Source organism: Ahaetulla prasina, chromosome 1 (genome assembly GCF_028640845.1).
Source record: "Ahaetulla prasina isolate Xishuangbanna chromosome 1, ASM2864084v1, whole genome shotgun sequence".
Taxonomy (NCBI): Eukaryota; Metazoa; Chordata; class Lepidosauria; order Squamata; family Colubridae; genus Ahaetulla; species Ahaetulla prasina.
This window is the reverse complement of record NC_080539.1, coordinates 4,288,980-4,316,291: the sequence shown is the minus strand read 5'-3', so window position 1 is coordinate 4,316,291 and position 27,312 is coordinate 4,288,980. Positions and strand designations below refer to the sequence as shown.

General features: G+C 45.3%; 1 protein-coding gene across 4 annotated transcripts in view; it reads right to left on the bottom strand.

Annotated features, from left to right (window-relative positions):
* The window catches only part of P2RX5 (purinergic receptor P2X 5), a 93,004-nt gene that overhangs the window by 30,010 nt on the left and 35,682 nt on the right, over positions 1-27,312 (bottom strand). Inside the window, exons 2-4 of one of the 4 annotated variants that reach the window (XM_058164026.1) lie at positions 26,750-26,875; positions 8,686-8,836; positions 7,155-7,226 (exon numbers count right to left, since the gene is read on the bottom strand). In XM_058164026.1, coding sequence (XP_058020009.1) covers positions 7,155-7,226; positions 8,686-8,836; positions 26,750-26,826 — 300 coding nt within the window. In that variant the 5' untranslated portion in view covers positions 26,827-26,875. Of the gene's footprint in view, positions 1-7,154; positions 7,227-8,685; positions 8,837-21,692; positions 22,194-26,749; positions 26,876-27,312 lie in introns of those variants that run through there. The other 3 variants (XM_058164025.1, XM_058164024.1, XM_058164027.1) reach the window with 3 other exon arrangements.

Sequence of the window (27,312 nt, the reverse complement as noted above, 5' to 3'; positions counted from 1 at the left end):
CGGTTCAGTCCTTGGGAGTGGGTTGAGCTGGTCGGAGGGGCTTTTTGCTCCTCCCAGCTCTTTCTCTAGGCCATCCGGCCCTGGATTATTTTCCGGCTCTTTTGCTAGGCCATCCGGCCTTGGATTACTTGCAGAGTCGTCCCTGCTGTTTCCAAGGGGAACCTGATGGCGTCGCTGGACCTCCGGGAACTCAGCTAAGTCTTGCGCCTCTCCCGGGTTAGGGTCAGCTGTGGGTTCAAATAATGTGTGGTCAGGGTCTGTTTCATTGAGCTCGGATTTCTCGGTTATTCTTTTTCTGATTTGATCTATGTGGCGCCTCCATACTCGGTTGTCTTTTAACTCAACTACGTATGACTTTGGACCGGTTGCTTTCACGATTTGCCCTGCTAGCCAACTTGGGCCGTCCCCATAGTTGCGGGCCCACACTCGGTCGCCTATGCCCATTTCTCTCGTTTTTTCCAGTTCCCCCTTGTAACCCTCTGGTGTGTAATGGGGATTTAAACGGTCGAGTGGGCACCGGAGCTTCCGTCCCATCAATAATTCGGCTGGGCTTCTGCCTGTAGCAGTGCTGGGGGTTCTATGCTGAACAGCCAGAAAGAAATCTATCTTTGTTTGCCAGTCGCCTGGCTTGAGTCTGGACAGTGCCTCTTTAGCGCTCCGGACGGAACGCTCTGCAAGGCCATTCGACGCAGGGTGGAAAGGCGCAGAGAGGGCATGTCGGATGCCCTCATCTGCCAAGTATTCCTCAAACTGGGTTGCCGTGAATTGCGGGCCGTTATCGGATACTAGCATGTCGGGCAACCCGTGGGTCGCAAATAGGTGCCGCAGGGCTGCGATTACCGCCTCGGCTGTCATGGATCTCATGAGGATGATTTCTAACCATTTAGAGAAGGCGTCGACTACCACTAAGAAGGTTTGGCTGTGGAAGGGGCCGGCGAAATCGATGTGGATTCTTGACCAGGGCCCTTGGGGTTTTTCCCATTCCCTAACCGGGGCCGTCGGGGGTAGTGGCCTGGATTCCTGGCAGGCCTGGCATTTCCCTACCCTCTCAGCAATCTCTGAGTCCATGAGTGGCCACCACAAATAGCTTCTCGCTAGCCCCTTCATCCTTACGATCCCTGGGTGACCCTCGTGGAGAAGGTCCAATACCTTTTCCCTCAATTTCTCCGGGATCACCACTCGATTGCCCCATAGCAGGCACCCTCCTTGAGCCGAGAGTTCCCCCCGCTTCTTCACAAACTCCTTAAAACGCTCGCCCGGCGCAGCGGGCCACCCTCTTTGCACCCAACCCAGTACAGTTCTTAAGGTAACGTCCCGGTAAGACGCCCTAGCCACCTCCTTAGATGTGACTGGGCCGGAGTCCAGAGAGTCAATCAATAGTACAGGTGCCCCCGGAGTGGGGTCCTTGATGGCCCCTGGCAGTGGGCATCTGCTTAATGCGTCCGCATGCCCCAGGTCTTTTCCTGGTCGATGCTGCAGCTTGTAGGAGTAGGCAGCCAAAAAGATAGTCCATCTGGTCAATCGGGGTGAAAGTGCCACCGGCGTTGGGCGGTCGCCAGCCAATAATCCTAACAGTGGCCTATGGTCTGTGACAATTTCAAAGTCTCTGCCAAACACGTATTCATGAAACTTCTTTACCCCTGACACTATGGCTAGGGCTTCTTTATCCAATTGACTATAGTTCCTCTCTGTTGAGGACATTGTTCTGGAATAGAATGCTATTGGGGCTTCTGTGCCATTTGGGAGCCGGTGGCTGAGCACAGCCCCCACTCCGTAAGGGGAAGCGTCACATACTAGAACCAATGGCATATTTTTTTTTTTTTTGTTTACATTTATACCCCGCCCTTCTCCGAAGACTCAGGGCGGCTTACAATGTATAGGGCAATGTATATTGCTGTGGTATTGGATTAGCAAGCTATCACTTGAGAGTAGGTTCTTAACTGCTTCGAAAGCCTTTGCTTCCGCCTTCCCCCAAGACCATGCAGCATTCTTTCCCAACAATTTATGTAGCGGCTCGGCAATCGTTGCCTTATTTTTTAAAAAGACCGCGTAAAAGTTCACTAAAACCAGGAAAGCCTGTAGCTCTGTTTTGTTTTTTGGCGCTGGAGCCTTTCTTATTGCCTTGACCTTGCTCTCGGTGGGGTGAATTCCCTCTTTGTCAATTCTGTAGCCCAAGAATTCTACGGATTCTACCCCAATTTGGCATTTGTTCACTTTAAGTTTTAGACCGGCTGACCGGAAAATGCCCAAAACTTTTCTCAGACGCTCCCCCAGTTCCTCTAAATTTTCTGCCGACACCAACACATCATCAAAATAGGGAACTACCCCGGGGAGCCCTTGCAGCAGTCGCTCCATTAAGTTTTGAAATAGACCTGGTGCCACACTCACCCCAAACTGCAACCGGGTGCACTTGAAAGCCCCCCTATGCGTCACGATCGTTTGGGCTTCGGCTGTGGCTGCGTCTACGGGAAGCTGTTGATAAGCTTGTGCCAAATCTAATTTAGCAAAAACTTGCCCTTGTCCCAACGAGTGTAGCAAGTGTTGCACCACGGGAACTGGGTAAGCGCTCTTTTGTAAGGCTTTGTTTAACGTCGCCTTGTAATCAGCGCAGATTCTTACTGACCCATCTTGTTTTACCGGGGTGACGATTGGCGTCTCCCATTTGGCATGGTTGACTGGTACCAGTATCCCCTGCCTTATTAACTTGTCTATCTCCCTATCAATCTTGGGCTTAAGGGCAAAAGGTACCCTCCTTGCTTTTATCCGGATAGGGGCTACCTGGGGGTCTAGATTGAAGGAAATAGGGGTCCCCTTGTACTTGCCCAGGCAGTCCTTGAACACATCTTCGAATTCACTCATGAGTGCATCTTTAAGGTTAACGTCACTTCTGTAGATGCCAGTCACTCCCATGCCCAATGCACGGAACCAGTCCAGACCCAACAAACTTTGCAGGGTCCCTTCGACGATCGTGATGGGCAGGGTCTTCTTGTGTGGTCTGTACTCGACTCAGACGGAGGTGGTCCCTCGAACAGGGATGCGATTCCCTTGGTAGTCGTGGACTCGTAGCCGTTGTGTTTGCAGGTGGCGTTTTGCGACTGATGGCAAAGCTTTCGCAAGAGTGTCCCAGGACATGATTGTGATCGCTGACCCGGTGTCCACTTCCAGTCGGCACGGCACTCCTTCTATTTTGGGCTTGGTGAAGATTTTCTTCTCCACCCGGGTTGTGGCGCGGCCTATGATCACGGTCGTTTGATTCGAGTTCGCGCCTTTTTTGTTTGAGCCAATCACGGGTCGCCTTGCCGATCCCGCGCTCTGATTGGCTGATTTGAATTTTCGGCGGGAAGGTTGGGGAGCTCGACAGACTTGAGCCAGGTGCCCCTTCTTCTCGCACCGCCGACATGTAGTGTCCTTGAACTTGCATTGTTGGCGCTGGTGCTGACCTCCGCAACTTCCGCATTCGTCCCGGTCTTCTTTGCCACGTTTCTCAGTTCGACAAACCCCTTCCTCATCCTCGCCGTCTGATTCGGTCTGGATCTCTTCCTGGTGCACCGGGGTTGATTTCGTGCTCGCCTTCGGTGTGGGTGGCTTTTGCAGGGTCTCCGCCGCTTGGGTGGACATTTCATGTGCTCTGGCTTCGTCCAGAGCGTTTGCCAGCGTTAGATTGCTTTTTGATAGCAGCCGCCTCCGCAAACGCATGTCTCTGACCCCACGGATGAGTTGCTCCAGCAGCGCCTCGTCCAGGTCTCGGTACCCACAGTCCTTGGATGCTTTCCGCAGGGCGGCCATGTAGTTGCCAATGGATTCGCCCTCTAGCTGTCGGCGTTCTCCAAATTCAAAACGCCGCACGTATTTGGACGGCATTGGCGCGAAATGGTTTTTTAGCAGGGTTTGCAGAGTTTGCCACGATACCGATTGTACCGGCGTTGGCTCTGCCAGGGCTTCCGCGATGTCAATGACCTCGGGACCGCAGTGGCTCAAGAAGTATGCCCTTTTGCGGTTGTCTGGAACTCCTTGCAGTTCGTTTGCTTCTAGGAAGCTTTCGAAACGGGTCATGTACGTTCCCCATTTCTCTCTGGCTGGGTCAAACGGCGCAGGCGGAGTGTAACTGGCCATCTCCGCGTTTCTGCCCTGGGTTTGCTGGGTTCGGTTCTTCCGTGCTTCAGCTCGGTTCTGGTGCTCCTTAGCCTCGAGATCCCATCCTCGTCGCCAGTGTTAAGTTCGGGAAGTAACGAGGCTGGAGACCAGGGTAGTGACAACAGCTCTTTAATATAGGGTGAACCCAGCAACCTGGCTGGGGAAAAACCTCTCCTTATATACTGTTTAACCGGCAGCTTCAACCAATCAGCAACGTGCTTGTTTCCCGCCAAAACATTTAAAGATACATAACAATCACGCTGGAACATTTTGTGGCAGAATTACAGAGTTGGAAGGGACCTTGGAGGTCTTCTAGTCCAGCCCCTTGCTCAAGCAGGAAACCCACTACCATTTAAGACAAAAGGTTGTCCAGTCTTTTCTTAAAAACCTCCAGTGATGGAGCACTCACAACATCTGGTGGCAAGCTGTTCCCCTGGTTGATTGTTCTCATTGTCAGGAAATTCCTTCTTCATTGTAGGTTGCTTCTCTCCTTGATTAGTTTTCATCCATTGCTTTTTGTTCTGCCTTCAGGGGCTATGGAGAATAGCTTGACTCCCTCTTCTTTGTGGCAACCCCTGAGATATTGGAACACTGCTATCATGTCTCCCCTAGTCCTTCTTTTCATTAAACTAGACATACCCAATTCCAGCAACTGTTCTTTATATGTTTTAGCCTCCAGTCCCTTAATCATCTTTGTTGTTTAGATGTCGTCTGCACATTATATTTCACATTATGTTCTAAAGTTGGAATCTGTAGCAGTGTTTTTCAACTTTGGCAACTTAAAGATGGGTGGACTTCCACTCCCAGAAGTCTCCAGTCACCGTTTGTGCTGGCTGGGGAATTCTGGGACTTGAAGCCCACCCCTCTTAAAGCATGCTGGCTGGGGAATTCTGTAAATTAAAGTCCATCTTATCTTAAAGCAAGCGGGCTGGGGAATTTTGGAAGTTGAAGCCCACCCCTGTTAAAGGGGCCGGGATAGCTCAGGCAGTAGAGAAGCCTGTTATTAGAACACAGAGCCTGCAATTACTGCAGGTTCGAGCCCGGCCCAAGGTTGACTCAGCCTTCCACCCTTTATAAGGTAGGTAAAATGAGGACCCAGATTGTTGGGGGGGCAATAAGTTGACTTTGTAAAAAAAAAAATACAAATAGAATGAGACTATTGCCTTATACATTGTAAGCCGCCCTGAGTCTTCGGAGAAGGGCGGGGTATAAATGTAAACAAAAAAAAAAAAAAAAAGCATGCTGGCTGGGGAATTCTGGGAGGTCGAATCCACATGCCCTAAAGTTGACAAGTTTGAAAAATACTGGCCTGCATCCGATGGAAGTGTTTTGCAATTGACAAAAATTTTACTTTTTGCCATTTTACTTCACTGAGATCAAATTTTCAATGCATCTTTTGTATTAAAGAGCCAGGAATTTGGGTAAAGGGATAGAAGTGTTAAATTCGGGCTAAGCTTCATTTATTTTGACTAGAACTCTTTTGCTATTGTTATTATTATTATTTACACAAAATGACAGTATACACAGCAAACAAGATAACTATGCTGGATTTCATATCACAGATCACTAGTCGGACACTTCCCAGTTTAGGACTGCGTGATGTATCGGCGAATTATGCGAGCAGATCCCAGTAAGGTGGCCTTCTGCAGCTGACCAATGGTGATCTGGTCAGCACCAATTGCTTTGAAGTGCTCGCCTAGGTCCTTAGGCACAGCTCCCAGTGGGCCGAGTACCACTGGAACCACCTGCACTGGTTTATGCCAGCGTCTCTGCAATTCGATTCTCAAATCTTGATATCTGGTGACTTTTTCAAGTTGTTTTACTTCACTGAGATCAAATTTTCAATGCATCTTTTATATTAAAGAGACAGGAATCTGGGTACAGGGATAGAATTGTTAAATTCGGACTAAGCTTCATTTATTTTGACTAGAACTCTTTTGCTATTATTATTATTATTATTATTATTATTATTATTATTATTATTATTATTATTATTATTATTATTATTATTATTATTATTATTATTAAGGCTACATGCTAAAAAATATATGGAGACTCTAGAAAGAGTGCAGAGATCAACAAAGATGATTAGGGGACTGGAGTCTAAAACATACGAAGAACGATTGCTGGAATTGGGTATGTCTAGTTTCACGAAAAGAAAGACTAAAGATGACATGATAGCAGTCTTCCAATATTTGAGGGGCTGTCCCAAGGAAGAGGGAGTCAAACTATTCTCCAAAGCACCTGAAGGCAGAAGAAGAAGCAACGGATGGAAACTAACCAAGGAAAGGAGCAACCTGGAACTAAGGGAAAACTTCCTAATAGTGAGAACAATTAACCAGTGGAACAACTTGCCACCAGAAGTTGTGGGTGCTCCATCACGGGAGGTTTTCAAGAAGAGATTGAACAACCATTTGTCTGAAATGGGATACAGCAGAGGTCTTCAAAGTTGGCAGCTTTAAGACTTGTGGACTTCAACTCCCAGAATTCTGGGAGTTGAAGTCCACAAGTCTTAAAGCTGCCAACTTTGAAGACCCCTGGAATAGAGTATCCTGCTGGAGCAGGGGGTTGGACTAGAACAGGGGTGTGAAACTCAAGGCCCGGGGGGCGGATTTGGCCCGTAGGGTTACTTAGATCTGGTCCATGGGGCCAACTTGGAAACAGTGAAGGAACGGCCCCAGCGAAAACGGAGAACGGGAGGGTCGCGTGTGGCAGAACACTTGGGCCACCACCGGCGCCCCTGAAATGAGTGACGTCGAGCTGGTCACGCCCCCCCACGCCCCCCACCCCCAAGGTCAAACACAACCCTAATGTGGCCCTCAGTGAAATCGAGTTTGACACCCCTGGACAACAAGACCTCCAATATTCATCAGTTTATTCCTTTCTTCTTTCAACCTGTGTTACCCGAATATCCGTCTCTCCGTGCACCTACGCTCCTCCTTTCTTGCACACTCAGTCCTTCTGCTTGTGCACATTTCCTTGCACGCATCTCGCCCTGGCCCACTGGAGTCCCATCTTACCTCAGGGCAGGTATCTTGCCGCTGCTTGGGGGTGATGATCAGATTGGTCATTACGAAAAAAACACTTTCGCCCTAAAGAGAGGGAAGAAATTTTGGGGGAAAAAAGTTTGAGAATTTTGCGAGAAAAGGAAGGAAGGAAGGAAGGAAGGATGAAATGAGAAGGAAAGGAAGGGAAGGGAAGGGAAGGGAAAGGAAGGAAGGAAAGAGGAAGGAAGGAAGGAAGGAAAGATGAAATGAGAAGGAAGGGAAGGGAAGAGAAGGGAAGGGAAAGGAAGGGAAGGGAAGGGAAGGGAAGGAAAAGGAAGGAAGGAAGGAAGGAAGGAAAGATGAAATGAGAAGGAAGGGAAGGGAAGGGAAGGGAAAGGAAGGGAAGGAAGGAAGGAAAGAGGAAGGAAGGAAGGAAGGAAGGAAGGAAGGAAGGAAGGAAGGAAGGAAGGAAGGAAGGAAGGAGGAAGGAAGAAGGAAGGAAGGAAGGAAGGAGGAAGGAAGGAAGGAAGGAAGGAAGGAAGGAAGGAAGGAAAGATGGGAAGGAAGGAAGGATGAAATGAGAAGGAAGGAAGGAAGGAAGGAAGGAAGGAAGGAGGAAGGAAGGAAGGAAGGAAAGAAGGAAGGAAGGAAGGAAGGAAGGAAGGAAGGAAGGAAGGAAGGAAGGAAGGAAGGAAGGAAAGATGAAATGAGAAGGAAGGAAGGAAGGAAGGAAGGAAGGAAGGAAGGAAGGAAGGAAGGAAGGAAGGAAGGAAGGAAGGAAGGAAGGAGGAAGGGAAGGAAGGAAGAGGAAGGAAGGAAGGAAGGAAGGAAGGAAGGAGGAAGGAAGGAAGGAAGAGGAAGGAAGGAAGGAAGGAAGGGAAGGAAAGAAGGAAGGAAGGAAGGAAGGAAGGAAGGAAGGAAGGAAGGAGGAAGGAAGGAAGGAGGAAGGAAGAGGAAGGAAGGAAGGAAGGAAGGAAGGAAGAGGAATGAAGGAGGAAGGAAGGAGGAAGGAAGGAAGGAAGGAAGGAAGGAAGGAAGGAAGGAAAGATGAAATGAGAAGGAAGGAAGGAAGGAAGGAAGGAAGGAAGGAAGGAAGGAAGGAAGGAAGGAAAGATGAAATGAGAAGGAAGGGAAGGGAAGGGAAGGAAAGGGAAGGAAGGAAGGAAGGAAGGAAGGAAGGAAGGAAGGAAGGAAGGAAGGAAGGAAGGAAAAGTAAACAGGAAGGAATGGAAGATAAGGAAGTGAGAAGGAAGGAAGGAAATAGAGAAAGTTAGAAGGAAGGAAACAAAACCCCAAAACAAGGAACCATTTTCCACACCTACGACCGTTGCAGCATCCCCGTGGGTCACGTGATCCCCTCATGAGGCCTTCTGACAAGGAAAGTCAAGGGGGAAGCCAGATTTGCTTCACAACCGTGCGACTTAACCGAACAACAGCAGCGATTCACTTAGCAACGGTGACCAGAAAGGTCGTAAAGTGAGGCAAAACTCACTCAACAACTGTCTCGCTTAGCCACAGACATCGCAGGCACAGTTTGCGGTGGTAAGTAGAAGTCTAACTGTACCTGAGGAGGCATGACATAGTCCACCACGTCCCAAATCCTTTTGCCCATCTCTGAGGTGTTGGTGAAGGCCACGCCCTTCACCTTGGTGATGACCGAACTCTGGATGGAGGTGTCCACTTCCTGGTACCCTTTCTTGACCATGAAGACCCACCTGGGGAGGCCGGAGACCAAAGGTTAAGCGCTTAAAAATAAGCCCATGTGTTGTGACTCGTCCTCCCTCCTCTCCTCAGCCGGGCCCCTCCTGTTTCCAACCGGACCTTTTATCAGACTCCGAGTCTGATAATGAAGATGAACAGCCTGTCATGCCTCCAGCCCCTGGCCCTGGCCCCATGCCCGGAGAGGAGTCCAGGAGTGAAAGGAGAAGCCCAATAAACCTCACTCATACAGTGTGTGTTCCTTTGGCTCAGCCTTCAGAGCAGGAAGCCAGCCAGGTGGTAGAATTAACCGGGCCTACTCTCTCTGACCCCTCCCTTTCCCAGACGCTGACAGCAGATCCAGCTGAAAACAATTCAGAGTAGGAGGACCCTCGCTTCCGGAGATCTGAGAGGCGACGCCAGCAGAAGGAAGGGTGGGGCAGGCCTGGATAAATGCTGAGTCATGGAGCCACACCCCACAGCCTATATAAAGGACCTGCTTGTGGCATTCCAACCTTCAGTCAAGCAAAGTCTCATCTAGTTTGCTGCTATTGCTGAAGTCACAACTTGGACTCCTGCCTGCCCTGATAAACCTCAAAGGAACTTGGCAAGCTGCAGAGGCTTCGTTGCCAAGTTTATTACGGACTTCCTTGACTCGTTCATTGGAGTGGGGGGGTGGGACACGACACCATGGGTCTGTTTGTGCCAGTGCTCTTTAGAGTTCATTTAACCAGGTTTTGCATTTCAAGAGAGCTAATCTTGGTTGGCCTTCAGAGGGTTTCCTTTTCAAGCTTCGTTGCTTCTCCTTTGGATGTGCTTCAATAGAGACCGGTAAACTGTGGGGAGAATTATATTAAGAAGAAAAGAAGAAGAAAGAAGAAAGAAAGAGAGAGAGAGAGGGAGGGAGAAACAGAAATTAAAGAAAGAAAGAAAAGGAAGGAAGGAAGGAAGAAAGAAAGAAAAAGAAAGGAAGAAAGAAAGAAAGAGGAAGGAAGGAAGGAAGGAAGGAAGGAAGGAAGGAAGGAAGGAAGGAAGGAAGGAAAAGATCTGAAGGAAGGAAGGGAGGGAGGGATGGAGAGAGAAAGAAAGGAGAGAAAGAAAAAGAAAGAAAGAAAATAAGAAAATAAGGGAAAAACAAAGAGAAAACAAAAAGGAAGGGAAGGAAGGGAGAGAGAGAAAAAAGAGAAAGAGAGAAAAGAGAGAAAGAGAGAAAAAGAAAGGAAGGAAGGAAGGAAGGAAGGAAGGAAGAAAGAAAGAAAGAAAAAGAGCTGAAGGAAGGAAGAAAGAGAGGGAGGGATGAAGAGAGAAAGAAAGAAAGAAAGGAAGAGAGAAAGAAATAGAAAGAAAATAAGAAAATAAGAGAAAAACAAAAAGGAAGGGAAGGAAGGAAGGGAGAGAGAGAGAAAGAGAGAAAAGAGAGAAAGAGAGAAAAGAAAGAAATAAAGAAAAGAGAAGGAAGGAAGGAAGGAAGGAAGGAAGGAAGGAAGGAAGGAAGGAAGGAAGGAAGACTTGACGGCCATCTTTCAGGGATGTTGAAACGCTATACCCCAACCCTGGACAGGGGGTTGGACTAGATGATCTCAAGGTCCTTGCAAGCCTCACATTCTATGATTCCGTCTCAGAAGATTTTCCAGATCTAAGATTTGTTCACTGATGGAACAGATGCCTCGAGAGAGAATGGACTCTTTAAACCCAGGCTGGATGACCTTTGGTGACCTTCGACATAAGACCAGGTTAGGAACCAAGAATTACCGGGGCTCAGATTCATTGTAGAGTTTACAGGTAGTCCCCGACTTAACAACATTTTGTTAAGTCATTTTGTGACTGTTCGAAGTTACAAATGCACGGAAAAAAAGTGACTTGTGACCACGTTTCACACTTACGAACTTTGAAGCATCCCCAGGGTCATGTGATTCAAATTCAGGTGGTTGGAAACTGACTCATATTTATTAATCCCCTCATCATCCTGGTTGCTCTTCTCTGCACTCTTTCTAGAGTCTCCACATCTTTTTTTATAGTGTGGGGACCAAAACTGGATGCAGGACTTTAGGTGTGATCTTCTACAGGGGAACGATTGAGTCTGTCATTTGCACCTCTATAACTGTCTGGTTTGGTTCTGCAACCCAACAAGAAAGACACAGACTTCAGAGGATCATTAGAACTGCAGAAAAAATAATGGCTACCAACCTGCCTTCCATTGAGGACCTGTATACTGCACGAATCAAGAAGAGGGCCGTGAAAATATTTGCAGATCCCTCACATCCTGGACATAAACTGTTTCAACTCCTACCCTCAAAACGACGCTATAGAGCACTGCACACCAGAACAACTAGACACAAGAACAGTTTTTTCCCGAAGGCTATCACTCTGCTAAACAAATAATTCCATCAACACTGTCAGACTATTTAGTAAATCTGCACTACTATTAATCTTCTCATCGTTCCCATCACCAATCTCTTTCCACTTATGACTGTAACTTTGTTGCCTGTATCCTTACGATTTATATTGATATTATTTCCTGATCGCTTATTTGTACCCTATGACTACCATTAAGTGTTGTAAGTGTTGTATCTTGATGAAGGTATCTTTTCTTTTATGTACACTGAGAGCATATGCACCAAAACAAATTCCTTGTGTGTCCAATCACACTTGGCCAATAAATTCTATTCTATTCTATTCTATTCTATTCTATTCTATTCTGTTCTGTTCTGTTCTGTTCTGTTCTGTTCTATTCTATTCTATTCTATTCTATGACTATCATTAAGTGTTGTATCATTAAGTGTTAAATTTGTACCCTATGTCTACTATTAAGTGTTGTAAGTGTTGTACCTTGATGAACGTATCTTTTCTTTATGTACACTGAGAGCTTATGCACCAAAGACAAATTCCTTGTGGGTCCAATCACACTTGGCCAATAAAAATTCTATTCTATTCTATTCTATTCTATTCTATTCTATTCTATTCTATTCTATTGTAATTCTAATTCTATGCTTATTCTATCCTATTCTATATTATACTTTTCTATTCTACTTTTATTTCCATTCCATTCCTTTCCATTCCATTCCATTCCATTCCATTCCATTCCATTATTCTATTCTATTCTATTCTATTCTATTCTATTCTATTCTATTCTATTGTAATTCTAATTCTATGCTTATTCTATCCTATTCTATATTATACTTTTCTATTCTACTTTTATTTCCATTCCATTCCTTTCCATTCCATTCCATTCCATTCCATTCCATTCCATTCCATTCCATCCCATTATTCTATTCTATTCTATTCTATTCTATTCTATTCTATTCTATTCTATTCTATTCTATTCCATTCCATTCCATTCCATTCCATTCCATCCTATTCTACTAAGGCTTTATAGAGTGGTATTAATAGTTCTCTTGATCTTGACTGTATCCCTCTGTTAATGCAATTTAGGATTGCATTGGCTTTTTTGGCTGCCGCTGCACACAGCTGGCTCATATTTAGCTGATTGTCCACCAAGACTCCAAGATCCCTCTCCCAGTTCCTGCTATGAAGCCTGGTTTCACCCAGTCTATGTGTTTATCCCCATTTTACCCCCTTACACAAGTTTTTGCTCAAACCCCCCCCCTCCCTTTTGGCTCTCTATGTGGCTCAGTGGCTAAGACGCTGAACTTGTCAATCAGAAAGGTCAGCGGTTCGAAACCCTAGTCCAGGTCTCCAAACCCCTGGGTGAGCAGGGGGTTGGACTAGATGACCTCCAAGGTCCCTTCCAACTCTGTTACTGTTACTTTTTGGCATCCAATCAAAAACGTCTACCTAATATGGCGCCTACCCACCCCCCAAAAGTCCTCTTCACCACTGTTAAGTTTCAGAGTTCATAACCTACTTTTTGCTAGCCTAAGCTAAGCAAAATTTTTATCCTTGTACTTCCTCTGCTTGTGGTTTGACAGTTACCTGCAGGTGCTGATCTAGTATCGAAACAGTTTAGAATTTTTCCGTATGTTCAGCATTTTTCTTTACCGAGAAGAACAATTTCATTTTTTATAAATGACGAAGGGGGTCGTAAGTCGAGGATTACTTGACTTAAATATGAGCCAACAGTGTGCGGTGGCAGCCAAAAAAGCCAATGCAATCCTAGGCTGCACGAACAGAGGGATTCAGTCAAGATGACGGACATTACCTTACTGACGACCCCCACCCTGTCAAAGACCTTGGAGTTTTCATATCAAATGACCTAAATGCCAAAGCCCACAGCAACTACATCGCAAAAAAGGCTCTAAGAGTTGTAAACCTAATTTTACGCAGCTTCTTTTCCAAAAACTCTACACTACTAACCAGAGCATACAAAACATTTGCCAGATCTATTCTTGAATACAGCTCATCCGTCTGGAACCCATACCACATCTGTGATATTAATACAATCGAACGCGTCCAGAAATATTTTACTGGAAGAGTTCTTCGCTCCTCCGTAAACAACAAAATACCTTATACCACCAGGCTTGAAATCCTGGGATTAGAAAACTTAGAACTCCGCCGACTCCGACATGACCTGTGTTTAACACACAGAATCATCTATTGCAATGTCCTTCCTGTAAAAGACTTCTTCAGCTTCAATCGCAATAATACAAGAGCAAACAATAGATTCAAACTTAATGTTAACCGCTTTAATCTAGATTGCAAGAAAATATGACTTCTGTAACAGAATCATCAGTGCTTGGAACACACTACCTGACTCTGTGGTCTCTTCCCATAATCCCCAAAGCTTTAACCAAAAACTTTCTACTATTGACCTCACCCCATTCCTAAGAGGACTATAAGGGGCGTGCATAAGAGCACAAATGTGCCTACCGTTCCTATCCTATTGTTCCTTTTCATTATATCAAATTAACATAGTTATTGCATTCTTTTGCTTATATATATATTTTTCTTATATGATGTGTTGTTGTTTTATATCAATGTTTTTATACTGTTGTGACAAAATCAAATTAAAAAAAAAAGATCAAATGAGATACTAATACAGAGTTGGAAGGGACCTTGGAGGTCTTCTAGTCCAACCCCCCCATTCCACCAAAGCAAGAGACCCTACACCTTTTCTGACAGACGGCAGTCCAGTCTCTTCTTGAAAGCCTCCAGTGATGAAGCTCCCACAACTTCTGAAGGCAACTTCTGTTCCATCGGTTGATTGTTTCTCACTGTCAGAAAATTTCTCCTTACTTCCAAGTTGAATCTCTCCAGTTTCCATCCAGTTTTATTCCTTGTCTGGCCTTCAGGTGCTTTGGAGAATAGCTTGACTCCCTCTTCTTTGGGGCAGCCCCTCAGATATTGGAAGACTGCTATCCTGTCACCCGTGGTCCTTGTTTTCGTTAAATTAGACATCCCCAATTCCAGCAACTGTTCATCACACGTTTTAGCCTCCAGGCCCCTAATCCTATTTCTTCCTCTTCTCTTCATATACCATTCTATAAAGCCTTAGTAAGGCCACACCTAGAATCCTGCACCCAGTTTTGGTCACCGCACTATAAAAAAGATGTTGAGATTCTAGAAAAAGTGCAGAGATGATGAGGGGACTGGAGGCTAAAAGATATGATGAATGGTTGCAGGAACTGGGTCTGGGTAGTCTAGTGAAGAGAAGGACCAAGGGAGACAGGAAACTATCTTCCGATATTTGAGGGGCTGCCCCAGAGAGGAAGGGGGTCAAGCTATTCTCCAAAGTACCTGAAGGCCAGAGAAGGAATAATGAATGGAAACTGAACAAGGACCTCTCCTGCGCAGACTGCACTGGCTGCCTGTGGTTTTCCGGGTGCGCTTCAAGGTTTTGGTAATGATCTTCAAAGCGCTCCATGGCATAGGGCCGGGTTACTTACGGGACCGTCTGCTGCCACCGAATGCCTCTCACCGACTCGTGCGCTCTCACAGGGAGGGACTCCTTCGGGTGCCGTAGGCAGTGCCGACTGGCGACACCCAGGGGAAGGGCCTTTTCTGTGGGGGCTCCCACCCTCTGGAACGAGCTTCCCCCAGGACTTCGCCAACTTCCTGACCTTCGAACCTTCCGCCGCGAGCTTAAGACACACTTATTCATTTGCGCAGGGCTGGACTAGATTTTTAAGTTTTTTAAATTTTTAAATGCTTAAATTTTAGATTTGGTTTTAAACTGGGTTTTATTATTTATATGTCTATTTTAATTATTTGGCCGATATAATAAGTTTTTTAGATGAATGTTTTACTTTGTATATTTATGTGTTTTTATATGGCTGTACACCGCCCTGAGTCCCTAGGGAGATAGGGCGGTATAAAAATATGAATAAATAAATAAATAATAAATAAATAATAAATAAGGAGAGATTCAATCTGGAAATAAGGAGAAATTTTCTGACAGTGAGAACAATCAACGGATGGAACAGAAATTGCCTTCAAGAAGTTGTGGGAGCTTCATCGCTTGAAGCTTTTAAGACGAGACTGGGCTGCCATCTGTCAGAAATGGTGTAGGGTCTCCTGCTTCGGCAGGGGGTTGGACTAGATGATCTACAAGGTCCCTTCCAACTCCATTGATCTGTAATCCCTGAAATGCAGTGCTTGGGATTGAGCAGGGGTTTGGCCTAGAAGACCTATAAGGTCCCTTCCCAACTCTCGATCTGTTAAATCTGTTAAACCTCCAAGGTCCCTTCCAACTCTTAATCTGTTATGAATCTGAATTCTTCTGGCTTTTGATCCAAAAACAAAATCGGAGTGTTTCATGGGGAACACTCAGAGGGATCTTGGAGTCCTAGTGGACAACCATTTAGATATGAGCCAGCAGTGTGCAGCAGCTGCTAAAAAAGCCAACACAGTTCTGGGCTGCATAAACAGAGGGATAGAATCAAGATCACGTGAAGTGTTAGTGCCACTTTATAATGCCTTGGTAAGGCCACATTTGGAATACTGCATTCAGTTTTGGTCGCCACGATGTAAAAAAGATGCTGAGACTCTAGAAAGAGTGCAGAGAAGAGCAACGAAGATGATTAAGGGACTGGAGGCTAAAACATATGAAGAACGGTTGCAGGAACTGGGTATGTCTAGTTTAACAAAAAGAAGGACTAGGGGAGACATGATAGCAGTGTTCCAATATCTCAGGGGTTGCCACAAAGAAGAGGGAGTCGGGCTATTCTCCAAAGCACCTGAGGGTAGAACAAGAAGCAATGGGTGGAAACTGATCAAAGAAAGAAGCAACTTAGAACTAAGGAGAAATTTCCTGACAGTTAGAACAATTAATAAGTGGAACGACTTGCCTGCAGAAGTTGTGAATGCTCCAACACTGGAAATTTTTAAGAAAATGTTGGATAACCATCTGACTGAGATGGTGTAGGGTTCCTGCCTAGGCAGGGGGTTGGACTAGAAGGCCTCCAAGGTCCCTTCCAACTCTGTTGTTATGTTATGTTATGTTATGTTATGTTATGTTATGTTATGTTATGTTATGTTATGTTATGTTATGTTATGTTATGTTATGTTATGTTATGTTATGTTATGTTATGAAACCAAATAACCACACAAAACCCCGGGAGAGGTTTTAATAAAATAAAATGGAGCTGGAGTGATGAATAGACAATTAATTTGCACAATAAGAATGTCCTTTCTGAATTGCCAAGCTTTAGTTACTTCAGTTAGTTTAATTTAGTTTTTCTCAAACCTCAGGGACTTTTAAGAGGAAATGCTGGCCGGGGAATTCTGGGAGTTGAAGTCTACAAGGTCTTTCAAGTTGCCCAGTGCAGAATCGATTGCACAACAGTTAGTCCCCGGCTGGCAGTTCATTTAGTGACCATTCAAAGTTACAACGGCACTGAAAAAAAAGTGGCTTACGACTCTTTTTTCACACTTACGACCGTGGCATCATCATCCCCATGGAACAGGCGGTCAAAATTCAGACATTTGGCAACTGACTCGTAGTTATGACGGTTGCAGTGTCCTGGGGTCACGTGATCCCTTTTTGCGACCTCTCGATCAGCAAAGTCAACGGGGAAGCCAGATTCCCTTAACAACTTTCTTGCTCACTTAGCAACCGCAACAATTCGCTCAACAACGGTGGCAGAAAAAATCGTAGCATGGGGCAAAACTCCCTTAACGACTCTTTTGCTTAGCAGCGGAAATTCGGGACTCCGTTGTGGTCGTATGTCAAGGACCACCTACAATTGTGGAATCAAAGTCAGGACATCCAAACCAGAGGTGGGTTTCAGCAGGTTCTGTACACTGAGGTTCTGTACACATTCTGTACACTGAGAGCCTATGCACCAAGACAAATTCCTTGTGTGTCCAATTACACTTGGCCAATAAAAATTCTATTCTATTCTATTCTATTCTATTCTGGAGAACCAGTAGCAAAAATTTTGAATAGTTCGGAGAACCGGTAATAAAAATTCTGACTGACCCCATCTATTCTCTGCCTCCCAAGTCCCAGCTGATCGGGAGGAAATGGGGATTTTACAGTAACCTCCCCCTGCCACGCCCACCAAGCCACGCCCACCGAGCTATGCCACGTCCACCAAGCCACACCCACAGAACTGGTAGTAAAAAAAAATTTGAAACCCACCATTGATCCAAACCAATAATTAAGTCTCACTAAAATTTATTTATTTTATTTTATTAAATTTCTATACCGCCCTTCTCCCGAAGGACTCAGGGCGGTGTACAGCCAAGATAAAACACAGAATATATACAATTAAAAGAATTTAAAATGAACTATTACTATGCGGCCGATAATTAAAACATTTAAAAATTTAAAATATTATTAAAACCCCAATTTAAAACCAACTATTTATGCCAGTCCTGCTTGAATGAATAAATATGTTTTAAGCTCACGACGAAAGATCCGAAGATCAGGCACTTGACGTAATTAATTATTATTATTATTATTAATTATTATTTTATTCAGTGCACACTGGAGGAATTTCACCCCAGAAAACAGTGGAAAGGATTCCTGCAGATAAAGAGATAAATTTATGTTCATATAAATTTGGGAGACATGATAGCAGTCTTCCAATATCTCAGGGGTTGCCACAAAAAAGAGGGAGTCAAACTATTCTCCAAAGCACCTGAAGGCAGGACAAGAAGCAACGGGTGGAAACTAATCAAAGAAAGAAGCAACTTAGAACTAAGGAGAAATTTCCTGACAGTGAGAACAATTAATCAGTGGAACAACTTGCCTGCAGAAGTTGTAAATGCTCCAACACTGGAAATTTTTAAGAAAATGTTGGATAACCATTTGTCTGAAGTGGTGTAGGGTTTCCTGCCTGGGCAGGGGGTTGGACTAGAAGACCTCCAAGGTCCCTTCCAACTCTATTGTTGTTGTTGTTATTGTTATTGTTATTATTATATATTTGAGGGTAGGAGAAAGAAAAATGATAATAGCCATATACATGCATAGGTATTCCCCGTTAGCAAACTCAAGTCATTTCTCCACCCATCTACTCTTTCTGTTCTCAGGAAACAGCTTGCAGAATATTCCTCGACTCACAACAATTCATTTAGTGACCGTTCAAACTTACAACAGCAACACTGAAAAAAATGACGTGGCCGGTTTTCAAACTTACGACCGTTGCAGCCTCCTGGTGGTCATGCGATGATCAAAATTCGGCCGCTTGACAACTGACTCAGATTTATGACGGTTGCAGTCCTGTCCCCACCCCCCACCCCCGGGATCACGCGATCCTCATTTGCGACCTTCTGACAAGCAAACTCCAGGGGGAAGCCGCTTCACTTAAGAACCACATTACTAGCAGTGATTTTTCTTGAAACCACGGTGCCAAGAGAGGTCGTAAAATGGGGCAAAGCTCGTTTCTTAACGGTCTCGCTCAGCCACGGAAATGTTGGGCTCAATTGCGGTCGTAAGTCGAAGACCCCCCCCCAGTATTGTCGCAACAAAAAGGCAACAGATCAGTTGCGCTTTTGTAGCAGAAACCGAGGGCTTTGAGGTGGCCTCAATTACATTAGATTAGATTAGATTAGATTTATTGGATTTTTATACTGCCCTTCTCCCGAAGGACTCAGGGCGGTTCACAGCCAAAATAAAACAACAATAATATACACAATAAAACAATAGTTAAAAAACTTATTAGATATAAGGCCAGAATTAAAACCATTTAAAACCGTAAAAACCCCATAAAATTTATGTCAAATATTAAAAACTATTAAAATTTCTATGCCAGTCCTGCGCGAATAAATAGGTAAGTCTTCAACTCGCGGCGGAAGATTAGCAATTAACGTTCCTTCCCTCTCCTTTTCATCTCGCTAAGTCGCTCGCTCCTGCCAGCATTTGTCTTCCTCACATCATGCAGCCCTTTTAATAAATGCCCCATATAATGAAAGGCCCCAATATTGGATGCTGCTGCATTTCCAAGAGAGGTAATAGGGTTTCTGAGCAGAGGCAGAGTGCCTCTGTATCTGAATACCTGCAGATCACCACTAGGGTTCCTTGCAAACTGAGACGGAACACAGATTTTCCCATCTGTTTAGCTCTACTCACAAGACTACCCCAATCTCTACCCGGGGGGGGGGGGGAGGGAGATACAGGGGTTTTCAGGGTCTCTTAAGGCTTTTTCAGCCCTTAGGCACCCCAAAAGAGGCTGGCTGGGGCGAGGAAGCTCCCTAGCAACTTTCTATCAAGAGGAAAAAAATGCAGGTGATATTTTAAGATCCCCTCAGGATTCCTTCAGGTGAGATGGGGAGGGAGGGAGGGAGGGAAGGAGAGCGAGAGAAAGAAAGAAAGAAAGAAAGAAAGAAAGAAAGAAAGAAAGAAAGAAAGAAAGAAAGAAAGAAAGAAAGAGGGAGGAGGAGAGAGAGAAAGAAGAAAAGAAAGAAGAAAAGAAAGAAAGAAAGAAGAAAAGAAAGAAAGAAAGAAAGAAAGAAAGAAAGAAAAGAGGAGGAGAGAGAAAGAGAAAGAAAGAAAGAGGAGAAGGAGGAGAGAGGGAAGAGAAAAAGAAAGAAAGAAAGAAAGAGAAAGAAAGAAAGAAGAAAAAGGAGGAGGAGAGGAGGAGGAAGAGAGAAGAAAGAAAGAAAGAAAGAAAGAAAGAAAGAAAGAAAGAAAAGAGAAGGAGGAGGAGGGAAGAGAGAAAGAAAGAAAGAAAGAAAGAAAGAAAGAAAGAAAGAAAGAGAAGGAGGAGGAGGAAGAGAAAGAAAGAAAGAAAGAAAGAAAGAAAGAAAGAAAGAAAGAAAGAAAGAAAGAAGGAAGGAAGAAAAGAAAAAGAAAGAAGAGGAGGAGGAGGTAGAGAGGAAGGAAGGGAAGGGCACAGGGTGGAAGGAAGGAAGAAAGGAGAGGGAGGGAAGGAGAAAGAAAGAAAAGAAAGAAAAAGAAGGAGTGGGGAGACAACGAGGGTGGAAGGTAGGAAGGAAGGAAAGAAAGGAGGAAGGGGGACAGGGGAAGGAAGGAAGGACAGAAGGGAAGAAGGAAGGAAGGGAAGGATTGGGGAGAGAGAGGAAGGAAGGAAGGGAAGGACGGAGGGTGGGTGGAAGGAAGGAAAGAAAGGAGGAGAGGGAGTGAGGAAGGAAGGAAGAAAGAAAGGAAAGAAGGAGTAGGGAGAGAAAGAGGGTGGGTGGGAAGGAGGGTGGAAGGTAGGAAAGAAAGAAGGAAGGGAGGGAAGGAAGGAGGGAGGGAAGAACGGATGGTGGAAGGAAGGAAAGTAGGAGAAGGAGGGAGGGAGGGAGGAAGGAAGGAAAAAGCTGGAGTAGGGAGAGAAAGAGGGAGGGAGGAAGGAAGGAAGGAAGAGGAAAGAGTGGGGAGAGAGAGCGGAAGGAAGGGAAGGACAGAAGGTGGAAGGAAGGAAAGGAGGAGAGGGAGTGAGGAAGGAAGGAAGGAAAGAAGGTGTAGGGAGAGAAAGAGGAGGGTGGAAGGAGGGTGGAAGGTAGGAAAGAAGGAAGGTAGGAAGGAAGGAAGGAAGGAAGGAAGGGGACAATCCACAGAGGAATGTTAAGAGAGGAGGAGAGAGGAAGGAAGGAAGGAAAGACGGAGGGTGGGTGGAAGGAAGGAAAGAAAGGAGGAGAGGGAGGAGGAAGGAAGGAAGGAAAGAAGGAGTAGGAGAGAAAGAGGGTGGGTGGGAAGGAGGGTGGAAGGTAGGAAAGAAAGAAGGAAGGGAGGGAAGGAAGGAGAGGGAGGGAAGAACGGATGGTGGAAGGAAGGAAAGTAGGAGAAGGAGGGAGGGAGGGAGGAAGGAAGGAAAAAGCTGGAGTAGGGAGAGAAAGAGGGAGGGAGGAAGGAAGGAAGGAAGAGGAAAGAGTGGGGAGAGAGAGCGGAAGGAAGGGAAGGACAGAAGGTGGAAGGAAGGAAAGGAGGAGAGGGAGTGAGGAAGGAAGGAAGGAAAGAAGGTGTAGGGAGAGAAAGAGGGAGGGTGGGAAGGAGGGTGGAAGGTAGGAAAGAAGGAAGGTAGGAAGGAAGGAAGGAAGGAAGGAAGGGGGACAATCCACAGAGGAATGTTAAGAGAGGAGGAAGAGAGAGAAGGACAAAAAGAAAGAAAGAAGCTCCACTGAATTCGCAGAGCCACAAAATGCAGACAGGATGAGCTTCTTCTTCTTCTCCTGAGCGAACAGGAGAAACCTGCCTCCAGAAGTCTGAAGCCAGGAGAAGCTCCGCATGGCAGCTGAATGCAGCCTCCTGGGTTTCGCACCCAGACCCAGGCCCAGCCAGCCAGCCAGCCAGCCAGGCAGGGAAGGATGGAGACCTGGAGGAAACCCTCCCCTTGTTCAGACTCCCGTAAAAGCAAGACCCCTCCCCAATTTCCCCCACCTCCCCTTCTCCCCTTCCCACCCCGACACCTCTCAGGTTGCAGCTGGTGCTGCAAATTCTCCCCCACCCACTCCCTACCTGCAGAGGAAGCCGAATTGTTCTGCCCCCCCCCTCCCCAAAAAAAAGATAAAAGACCAAGATATCCTCACCCCACGATGTAGATCAGGATGGAGAGCTGCACCACCCGGTAGAGGATCCCCACTTTCTTATTCTTGGCGATGACATACTTCTCGGTTTTGTAATCGAAAAGCGAGAAGCACAATTCTTTCCAGGCGATCTGGTCCATTTTGGAAGATGCTGGAACATCAGAGGATGGATGGATGGATGGATGGATGGATGGATGGACGGACGGACGGGCGAAGAGATGCAGCGGTGAAGAAGGTTCAGTGGGAACAGCCCGCCCCGATAGAGAGAGAGAGAGAGAGAGAGAGAGAGAGAGCGCACACCGGAGAAATGCCAGCCTCATCAAAAACATTGCGGCTGCTGCAGATTTGTGAGGTTAAATTGCTGTTCAAATTGCATTTGAAAATTGCTTTTCAAATGCAAATTCGGAATAGAGCCTGAAGGGACCTCTCGGAGGTCTTCTAGTCCAACCCCCCCCCCCACTGGTCAGGCAGGAAACCTTAGACCGTTTCCATCTCTTCTTGAAAGCCTTCCAGGGATGGAGCGTCCCGCAACGTCTGGTGGCAAGCAGTTCCACTGGTTAATTGCCCTCACTGTTGGGAAGTTTATCCTTAGTTCCAGGTTGCTTCTCTTCTGGATTTGTTTCCATCCGTTGTTGTTGTTTCTTGTCCTGCCTTCAGGGGCTTTGGAGTACAAGTTGACCCGGCCCCCCCAACTCCCTCTTCTTTGGGACAGCCCCCCTCACATACTGGAAGGCTGCTATCATGTTACCCACAAGAAGATCTTACGTTCTCAACCTCTCCATCAACCAGCTTGGCTGCATACTTGAGAAACAGCCATGTTAGAAGTGTGCAAGGCATTGGAGATAGAAGATAGAATAACAGAGTTGGAAGGGACCTTGGAGGTCATCTACTCCAACCCCCTGCTCAAGCAGGAGACCCTATATTATTCCAGACAAAGGACTGTCCAGTGTCTTCTTAATTCTTCTGCATTCCTCCGAATGCAACAAAATACCTTATGCCACCGGACTTGAAATCCTGGGTTTAGAAAATTTAGAACTCCGCTGCCTTCGACATGACCTGAGTATAACTCATAAAATCATCTATTACAATGTCCTTCCTGTCAAAGACTACTTCAGCTTCAATTGCAACAATACACAAGCACACAATAGATTTAAGCTTAATGTTAACCGCTCCAATCTTGATTGCAGAAAATATGACTTCAGTAACAGAGTTGTTAATGCTTGGAATACACTACCTGACTCTGTGGTCTCTTCCCAAAATCCCCAAAGCTTCAACCAAAAACTGTCTACTATTGACCTCACCCCATTCCTAAGAGGTCTGTAAGGGGCGTGCATAAGAGCACAAACGTGCCTACCGCTCCTGTCCTGTTGTTTCCTTTCATTATATCCAATTAATATAGTTATCACATACTCATACTTATATATATGCTTATATATTGTATAGTTATTTCATGCTTATGCTTATATATACTGAGTGACAAAACAAACAAACAAACAAACAAACAAACAAACCAGCTTAGCTGCATACTTGAGAAACAGCCATGTTAGAGGTGTGCAAGGCATTGGAGATAGAAGATAGAATAACAGAGTTGGAAGGGACCTTGGAGGTCATCTACTCCAACCCCCTGCTCAAGCAGGAGACCCTATATTATTCCAGACAAAGGGCTGTCCAGGGTCTTCTTAATTCTTCTGCATTCCTCCGAATGCAACAAAATACCTTATGCCACCGGACTTGAAATCCTGGGTTTAGAAAATTTAGAACTCCGCCGCCTTCGACATGACCTGAGTTTAACTCATAGAATCATCTATTACAATGTCCTTCCTGTCGAAGACTACTTCAGCTTCAATTGCAACAATACACGAGCACACAATAGATTTAAGCTTAATGTTAACCGCTCCAATCTTGATTGCAGAAAATAAGACTTCAGTAACAGAGTTGTTAATACTTGGAATAAACTACCTGACTCCGTGGTCTCTTCCCAAAATCCCCAAAGCTTCAACCAAAAACTGTCTACTATTGACCTCACCCCATTCCTAAGAGGTCTGTAAGGGGCGTGCATAAGAGCACAAACGTGCCTACCGCTCCTGTCCTGTTGTTTCCTTTCATTATATCCAATTAATATAGTTATCACATACTCATACTTATATATATGCTTATATATTGTATAGTTATTTCATGCTTATGCTTATATATACTGAGTGACAAAACAAACAAACAAACAAACAAACAAACAAACCAGCTTAGCTGCATACTTGAGAAACAGCCATGTTAGAGTATGCAAGGCATTGGAGATTTTAGATAGAAGATAGAATATCAGAGTTGGAAGGGACCCTTGTGGTCTTCTATTCCAACCCCCTGCTCAAGCAGGAGACCCTATATTATTCCAGACAAAGGGCTGTCCAGTCTCTTCTTAAAAACCTCCAGTGATGGGATACTCACAACTTCTGGAGGCAAGTAGTTCCACTGGTTAATTGTCCTCAATGTCAGGAAGTTTCTCCCCAATTCCAGGTTGCTTCTCTCCTTGATCAGTTTCCATCCGTTGCTTCTTGTCCTGCCTTCAGGTGCTTTGGAGAATAGATTGACCCTCTCCTCTTTAGGGCAACCCCTCAAACACTGGAACCCTGCTTTCATGTCTCCCCTAGTCCTTCTTTTCATTAAACTAGACATACCCAATTCCTGCAACCGTTCTTCCTGTGTTTTAGCCTCCAGTCTCCTAATCATCTTTGTTGCTCTTCTCTGCACTCTTTCCAGAGTCTCAACATCCTTTTTACATCGTGGCAACCGAAACTGGATGCAATATTCCAAGTGTGGCCTTACCAAGGCATTATAAAGTGGTATTAACCCTTCATGTGATCTTGATTCTATCCCTCTGTTTATGCAGCCTAGGATTGCATTTTTTGGCTGGAACTGCACACTGCTGGCTCATATCCAAGTAATTGTCTGCTAGGAGTCCTATACAGAATAACGGAGTTGGAAAGGACCTTGGAGGCCTTCTAGTCCAACCCCCTGCCCAGGCAGGAAACCCTACACCATTTCAGACAAATGGTTATTTAATCTCTTCTTAAAAATTTCCAGTGTTGGAGCATTCACAACTTCTGCAGCCAAGTCGTTCCACTGATTAATTGTTCTAACTGTCAGGAAATTTCTCCTTAGTTCTAGGTTGCTTCTCTCCTTGATTAGTTTCCACCCATTGCTTCTTGTTCTACCCTCAGGTGCTTTGGAGAATAGATTGACTCCCTCTTCTTTGTGGCAACCCCTGAGATATTGGAACACAGCTATCATGTCTCCCCTAGTCCTTCTTTTTGTTAAACTAGGCATACCCAGTTCCTGCAACCGTTCTTCATATGTTTTAGCCTCCAGTCCCCTAATCCTCTTTGTTGCTCTTCTCTGCACTCTTTCTAGAGTCTCAACATCTTTTTTTTAATAGCTAAGTGTTGTTTTTGCAGGCATCCTACACCTGAAGGGACCAGTACTAAGAAATGTAACAGGGTTTAGAATTATAAGAATAAAGGCAGGAAATGTTTACAGCCCCGAAGTCAGGCTAGCTGGCGGTATTAACCACAAGAGCTCACATAAATCTAGAAATACACCTGCTTGTTTCACTTTACACCAGGGGTGGTTTTCGCTTACCTTTGCTACTGGTTCGTTCGTACGCGTGCACCTCTTCTGCACAGGCGCAGACCGTATTTGATGACCTCTGGGCGGGTGGGTGGAGCAGAACTAGAATTCACCGTCCCCTGGTGATTGGTCTAAAGTCAATCAGCCGTCTTTCATGTCGAAGCAGAACTAGAATTCACCGTCTCCGGGTGATTGGTCCAAAGTCAATCAGCCGTCTTTCATGTCGAAGCAGAACTAGAATTCACCGTCTCCGGGTGATTGGTCCAAAGTCAATCAGCCATCTTTCATGTCTAAGCAGAACTAGAATTCACCATCTCCGGGTGATTGGTCCAAAGTCAATCAGCCGTCTTTCATGTCGAAGCAGAACTAGAATTCACCATCTCTAGGTGATTGGTCCAAAGTCACCCAACCAGTTTACACGGCTAAAGTGGGACTTGAACTCACATCTCCTGGTTCCTAACCTGGTACTTTAATCACTAGGTCAAATTTGGTCTCCATAGTGCTAAAACTGTCATGTCCATCGAATTATTCTCCAAAATACCAGAGGGCCAGACAAGAAACAATGGATGGAAACTAATCAAAGAGAGAAGCAACCTGGAATTAGGGAGAAATTTCTTAATGGTGAGGACAATTAACCAGTGGAACAGCTTGCCACTAGAAGTTGTGGGTGCTTCAATGCTGGATGTTTTTAAAAGACTCTAGCTGTAGACAATCCCTTATCTGAAACGGTATAGGTTCTCCTGCTTGAGCAGGGGGCTGGACTAGAAGACCTCCAAGGACCCTTCCAGCTCACTCACTCACTCAATTCATTCATTCATTCATTCATTCATTCAACTTTTTAGTTGGATGAAATTGTGCACCATAGTACAAAACGTTTCCAACCAAGGGAGATAAGGGTTTAAGATAAAATAACCTTTATTGCCTTTTTTTTTTTACTGTGGGCACTCTGGCATACATTTGTTAGTTGCGAAGTCGTGTCCGATCCATCGCGACCCCATGGACAACGTTCCTCCAGGCCTTTCTGTCCTCCACCATCCCCTGGAGTCCATTTAAGCTCCCTCCGACTGCTTCAGTGACTCCATCCAGCCACCTCCTTCTCTGCCGTCCCCTTCTTCTTTTGCCCTCCATCGTTCCCAGCATGTGAATTTTCCTGGCACACATTAACAATGAAATTCTGTTGCTTGCTCTCAAGGGAAATTATATATCTACCCATACCCATATATAACACACATATACATATGTTCTAAACATACATATGTATATATATAAACCATTACATATAAATACACACAGTATAAATCCTCAAACCCCCACAGCTTCAACCTTAAACTGTCTACAGTGGACCTCACCCCATTCCTAAAAGGTCCCTAAAGGGGGCGTGCATAAGCGCACCATTTACTTGTACTCATTCCTAGAGTTCATGCCCATGTTTATACTTATACCTGAATCGGAATGTTCTGCTTCGGATCCCAGGAAGCTTCCTCCCGGAAGGTAACAAGGAAAACAGGTCGTGTAGCATCCCGGACAATCCTGCCGATTTTGCTCAAGCATCGCTTATGTGCCATGCCCTGGATAGAAGGGAGAAGGGAACTGCCAATAATCTTTTCTACTGTCCTCACCACTCTGCACTGCCTTCCTTTCCGAAGCAGGAAGGCTTCCAAATCAGACTGGATACTGCACGAATCAAGAAGAGGGCTGTGGAAATATTTACAGATCCCTCACATCCTGGACGTAAACTGTTTCAACTCCTACCCTCAAAATGACGCTATAGAGCACTGCACACCAGAACAACTAGACACAAGAACAGTTTTTTCCTGAACACCATCACTCTGCTAAACAAATAATTCCCTCAACACTGTCAAACTATTTACTAAACCTGCACTACTATTAACTACTATCCCATCACCCATCTCCTTCTGCTTACGACTGTATGACTGTAACTGCATTGCTTGTATCCTTATGATTTATACTGATATTGTTTCCTGATTGCTTATTTGTAGCCTAG